At 37.4% G+C, this 6,453-nt stretch overlaps 1 protein-coding gene across 1 annotated transcript; it reads left to right on the top strand.

Annotated features, from left to right (window-relative positions):
* Window positions 1–648: 648 nt before the first annotated feature.
* LOC113580032 (neurexophilin-1) lies at window positions 649–5,654 on the top strand. Its single transcript, XM_081695392.1, has 2 exons — window positions 649–881; window positions 3,724–5,654. The coding sequence occupies exons 1-2, from the start codon at window positions 828–830 to the stop codon at window positions 4,414–4,416; spliced, it is 747 nt and encodes a 248-aa protein (XP_081551518.1). The 5' UTR covers window positions 649–827; the 3' UTR covers window positions 4,417–5,654.
* The last annotated feature ends 799 nt before the right edge of the window (window positions 5,655–6,453 follow it).

Below are 6,453 nucleotides of genomic sequence, written 5' to 3' on the forward strand. Positions count from 1 at the left end.
GTATTAGCAGCTCTGTCTTAGGCTAGCTCAAGATCCCGCCCACATTCCTCTAAGATATACTTGTGCCTTTTGAATGACTGAATTGCATCCCCATATGAAATCTAGAAATAATAGATATGTAACTGACTTAATATGTTTTGTTTAATTAGGCATTTCTGTTTAGGATTTATGTTAGTTTTAACTATGGAATGCCTATGATTACACTTAAATGGTGGCATATTTGTATTGTTACTTTCATATGTGTTTGTTGTTTTGGCAGGAAACATTGTTTATAATAAAATAGTTTAATGTTTTAAATCTATATTATACTATATAAAATACCCCAGACGAAACGAGTGACGTATGTATATGGTCTTGTGTATGAATGTGGAGAAGGTATTCTTCCTGTTTCTTTAAGTCCAAAACAAATTTACCTTCGTGCATTATAAAATATATTCAGTTCAATAAACGTTCAGTCAATTCTTTGGCTAATCGAGTGCAAAGTTTTGTGGTTGGGAAATCACGCGATGTACCTTTAACGGGACCACTTAAATGACTTGGCTTTGCACCTGTGTGTTTTCCCACGCGCTCCCTCCCTCGTCTATTGAACAATATAATGCGGCAGGTTTCGACGCGCCTCTTCAGAGAGAAGCCATCTCTCGGGTTCGTTTAAGCAGCACAAACCGGCTGTCCAAATCTACCTCTTGTATTTCCTAATTCTAAGATGAACGTTCGTATTTTCTTAGCTCCATGAAGTATTAAATACTTTATAGTATTACTTTACGTTGTCTGAATTGCGTTTGCGGTTAAGGAAAGTGGTAAGAAAAGTTAGGAAACCTTAGGAAAAGATGTTCTCTGCGTACAGTCTGCTATATTTTATGATACTGCCCACCATTTACGAGGTAAGAAATATACTTTTGTCCCACTCTATAATGTCCAGTCTGTAGTTCCCTCGTCTGAAATTCGCTGGACTTACTGACGTTGGTTATAGATTCAGCACCACGGAGAGTTCCGTGTCCTTTGGTTGACACTTTTATAGTACCAGCCAGGGTTTTTTTTTAATAGAAACTATGAATTACATTTGGCAACAGAACTGCGATGAGCTATGCTGACGCCAAAAATCACTTAAAAAACATACAAACAAAAACAAATAAGTAAATATAAAAATAGAAGGTACAGTTTAGGTTTAGCTTAGCTGTACAACTCTATCCATTTTCAGTCTGATTTTGTGCTAGTTACTGACAATTCCTGTATTTCTTTCCAAAGTAATTCCAAAACTAATTTCAAGGTTGATTAGATATGGCCACCATGAAATTAATATAGTCTGCCCATCATCCATTTCATCTTATTGAGAAATAGATGCTCATTTACAAAGTTTATAGAATTCATGGTAAGTGTCGCTCAATGAACAATCAGAATCTGGGTAGTAGGAAAGCTGTGACAGACGGTGATAGAGGCCTTTAATTATTTTGAGTAGTGTAACTCCCGTATCACCTGAAAATAGCAAGCTTTACTAATGCTAATGCACACTTTATCAGTGTTAATACACACAGATACATCAATCAGGAAAAGTACTGGCTTATATGATGCTGAAATGTAGACATTAAGTCCAACAATATAACAAAAATAAATAAAAGAAAGCAGCTCCTGTTGAGCTGTCAGAGGTAATCACTTTACTGTACCTAGGCTGTAGAACAACGTATTCATTTATTTATTAATTTCATCATACTGTTTGCTCGCTTGGTTGGTTGCTTGTTTAGTTATTTTTAATTTATCAGCAATATTCTGTCATTTTTAAAGCTCCCTATAGTAGGCTACAGTACACCCACTTATAACAGCTGTTTACACCCAATGGAGATATTTCTGATTATACTTAAGCTTTTATTTGATCAGAATTGATCAGCAGTCTGCCCACATCTCCTTGTCTTATACCCAGGACACATTTCCTCCTCGTAATGACAGCTGCCGTTCGGCTGAATTTGACTTTGTGCAACATATAGTAAATAATGCAGCTGTGTGTAGAACCATCCTGAGATGTGTATGTGTACACTTCAGTAACAGTAAATGTGCGGACTCGGATCCAGGATTATTCTAAATATTATTTGAACTAAATTTGTGAGTTTGAGCTTCATATAGTTTCAGCTGCATTTCACAGGGATTTTGTCTGGAGATGATTGCTGTCACAAGTTTCAGGATGCTAACTTTGTGTTAGCACTGACATTGACATGATGACTGTAGCAACAGTTTGGGTATGCCTTCCCTTCTTTGTTTGTATCTGAGATATATTGACTATATCGAAATCCTTCATTAACGTTATCTACATCATGCAAGTTTTCATCATTAAGTTGGACATTACTAAATTAAACATAAGTGGTTAATTGCATGTCACCAGTAAGGTTTGATACTGAATGTATATATGTGGCAATGGAAAATAAGGTTCCATTTATCCCCATGTGTGAATATTTGAAGAGGGGAGGTTGCCCAGTTGAATAAGCACTGTTATCCCCAGGATGATTCCCAAAGAGAAGTAATATAAATGCATGTAAAGATCACCACACTGATCCTGTAATTCTTTAGCCTTTGACTGCAGTGTGCTATGTTTAGTCCTAATCCATTACACAAGGTTCAAGACATCAAAGAGCTCTAATCCTGACCATGGCTTCTGCATTAAAAGTTAATTATGTGACATAGAACTTTGGTAAAAGAGTGGAGCATTGTATGATAAATTAAGAGAAACAGATGAATTCTTACAATTTTGTGAACATTGTCTTATTAAGAGAAAGCCACAGGGGGCTAGAATTAATGAATAGATTAACTGATGTTGCCTTAGCATACAATTTTATGATCTGACATGTTTACCATTGTTTAATATTTTATTTCTGAATATATTGCATTTAGGGGGAAAATGTTCTGAAGTATAATTTTGCACCACAGGATTTTAACCGCAAGTAGAATCGGCACACACTTATGTGAACATTAAGTCTCTTTAAAGACAGACATAGAGAGAGAGAGAGAGAGAGAGAGAGAGAGAGAGAGAGAGAGAGGAGAGAGAGAGAGAGAGACAGACCAAGGTGTTATAGCCCAGAGGTAAAAAAAAAAAAAAGAAGCAATTTTTAATCTGTTCTTAAGAGGTTCAAGTTCTAAATGAGTGTGAATAGAAAGACCTATCACATGTGAAAGGGACTCATTGGCTATTAACTATTGGCCACACTCTTCATTCCCTGTAACGAAGTCAATAATGAAGATATATGATTACCATTCAAAGGCCTCCAGGAGAGAATTTAATTAATGTCTCTTTCATCACACTAGATTCCCATACGGTAGTTGTGTGGAAGTGTTGCCAGACTCTGACATAATTAAATATACAAGCTGTGTACTGTGAGATGCGTCAAAGCGCTAAAATCTTTAGTGGCACACTGTATAGCTCTCTGTTTATCCTTAGCTGTTTCAAAACTGACCTTGCATTGACTTTATGTGTCATAGCTGAACAGATTTTCTGATGAGTGACAAAAGGTAATATTTGGAGTATTGATTTGCAGGCTAACTGATAAAATGCCTCGCTTGCACAAAACAGATCTGCTGTCAGACCATCTCAGTTGGAGTCAGAGAGTCAATGTCCCCATCTCAGCTCTGAATAGTCTGCAAGAGACACCTATCAGACAAAAGTGCACATCAGTCATTCTTTTTCCAGTCCATTCTTCATTTATAACCTCATTAATGCATTTTTTATTTTTGCTTTCACAGACCATTGAGGAAAACATTCAAAATATGTCAGCTTTCCAGAAAATTGAAAGATTTGAATCTGCAGGAAGTTCTGACTCTAAGACTCTGCAACCTTCCAGTCTTCGAAACATTGGTTCTTGGCTTCCTCTCTACCCTTCACCTGAGAAATTTGTATCCAAGCAGGAACTTGGAGACTGGCTCCCTACCTACCCAGGCCCCCACCCACGGGTTGAGCAGGCTAAACGACAACCCCCTGTGAAGCTAAGGAAGATGTTTGGCTGGGGGGACTTCCATTGCAGTATAAAGACCACAACTCTGGAAATGCTGATTAAAGGGAAGATAGTGGACCTTGGAAATGGAACCTTCAGCGTTTACTTCACGAGCAACACAACTGGTTTTGGGAACGTGTCTGTTGGACTGACTCCACCTGCAAAAGTGGTGGAATTTGACCTAATGCCACAGACTGTGGTGCAATCTGTAAAGTCCAGGCTGTTCAACTGCAAGGTGGAATCTGAGAAGGTGGAACAAAGCAGCAGGGGTTCAAAGGGGTGCAACTCCCAGCGGACCCACAGCCACGTCTCATGGCTCTGCTCCAAACCATTCAAAGTCATCTGTGTCTACATCTCTTTTTACAGTGTGGATTATAAACTCCTAAAGAAGGTCTGTCCGGACTACAACTACCAAAGCGATACTCCTTATTTTCTCTCTGGGTGATAATATAAATTTACTCCAATAAAAAAATAAACCATAGGGGACCACCACATTAAAATATGAAATACTGTAGCCTTCAGTCATTATGTATTGGATTAGAGTCAAGAAACATACAGAGCCCCAGTAATGGTTAATTATGTAAATGTGTAAAACAATATATAACTACACTATATGATAGCTAATGTAAAAATCAGTTTTCAAATTAGTCATTTTATCATTGGATAGTTAATCTTAGGCAACATAGGTCATTAGTAGGTATTGTAAAGTGAGAAAACAAACAACAGGCAAAAATATCTGCCAGTTTTGTAAGGAATCGTGTTCATACAGTTTACTTAAAATTCTATTGAAACGTTTGGTTTTCAGGCCTCCATAATGTTTGCAATTAATCAGATTTTCCTTGTAAAAGGGACAGTAGTTTGTAGCACACATACTGTTCAGACCACATACTGCAGTAAAAATAAGGAGAAATTAAGAAAGATATACTTCTATATGATATCTTCAAAAGTATTATTAATGTTCTGAAACTGCATGAATATTGTATTAAATCTGTGGAAACAGAAACTCTTTTGCTGTGGTATCTGCTGTTATATGATAGTGGCTTTTTATGGCATGAATTCATAAGATAACTAAATTGTTCAGAATTGTTTCATGAGACATTGTTGAGCGCATGAAACAATTCTGCTGATAATGCTATGAACAATGGATTACCAAGGAGGTCCTACTGAGTTCAAAAGAAAGAACATGAAAATAAATAAACATGCTTCATAAAGTTAATGTCCATTTTCCTGGTGGAACCTTGTGAGATACCACACTGAATGATATGGGTTGATAGGGTTGATATGGTTGCTTTTGAAAGTCTCAGGATGTTAATGAAGAACAGCTGTGAGATGATATTTGCAGACTTATTTCAAGTTATGTACTCTAACAGTGATTATTTTTGTTTCGCGCCAAGCTCTACATGCACATGCAATCTCAAGATTTTCTACAATGCGATTTCAGGTGGACAGTTTCACACCTCAATTACTCCAAGGTGAAGACTTTCTGCATCACACGATGTCAGCAACTTTTTTCTGGAAATTCTCTGAAGAGGCTGAAGTGTTAGAAATATTCCAAAAACAAATACCTTTTTGCACGTGGTGAAGGTGGTCATTTCTCCCTGTCTCTACCTCTCAAATACAGAGCTGTGAAACGTGTCATGTTAAATGCTTTTGTGTGTAAGGCTATATGTCAATATACATGTTGTGAAGTTGACTAATTGTGTGGTCTCTTTTGTATGTCTTCTCAGTCATTGCAGGATGTTTCTTATTTTTCTGAGAAGAACAAAGACGTTATAAACGCTGATGACGAAGGATTTTCACAGCATCGCGTCTCTCAGTTTCCAAACTATTTTTGCACAATTAACAAAACTCAGCCTCCTTGGACTTCCATATTTCCTCATAGCGTAGAGGAAATTATTCGCTTCATTCCCCATACGGAAAATAAGCGTCTTCGGGCATTCTCTCTGGCGATATGCTGCCATCTAGAGACAAAACGTCGATAATCTCTTTACACTCGATTCTGTAGTCCTCGGTGTATTTCTCACTGACTGCAGAACCAATAGCCGTGGGGACAGATCTCGATTATAAAAAATATTTTACAGATGCTGCCAAATAAATAATATGGCCCTGAGAACCCTTATTGTTTAGCGTGTAAGATTGGCCTGTTCACATATGCAAAATAAACCATGACCGAGTGGTCTCAGACCACTTGAAACGCCGAAAAGACCCAAGTGTAAAAATACCATACACAGATCCCCAAACTATCCTAACTGTATGGTCCGCTCGATTAGATAATGTGTCGTGGAAACAGAGCATTCCGGGTCAGTTTCGCGTTTTTTATTTAAGGCGAAGTTCGAGGCTTACATGTATAAGGACAATCTTTACAGATAAAAAGGAATTCAAGACAACTGAATTGCGTGGTTTTGCTGCAAAATTCGTTTCTTCAATGATTAAATCCTCTTGGTCTATTTTCTAGCTATTCATGTTGTCAGTTCCAATTTCT

Source organism: Electrophorus electricus, chromosome 1, assembly GCF_041902795.1.
Source record: "Electrophorus electricus isolate QZ-2024a chromosome 1, ASM4190279v1, whole genome shotgun sequence".
In the NCBI taxonomy this organism is placed as follows: Eukaryota; Metazoa; Chordata; class Actinopteri; order Gymnotiformes; family Gymnotidae; genus Electrophorus; species Electrophorus electricus.

Coding starts and splice junctions, on each gene's coding strand:
- LOC113580032 (XM_081695392.1), top strand. CDS start 828: ATGTTCTCTGCGTACAGTCTGCTATATTTTATGATACTGCCCACCATT. Junction 882..3,723: donor TACTGCCCACCATTTACGAG/GTAAGAAATATA, acceptor TTGCTTTCACAG/ACCATTGAGGAAAACATTCA.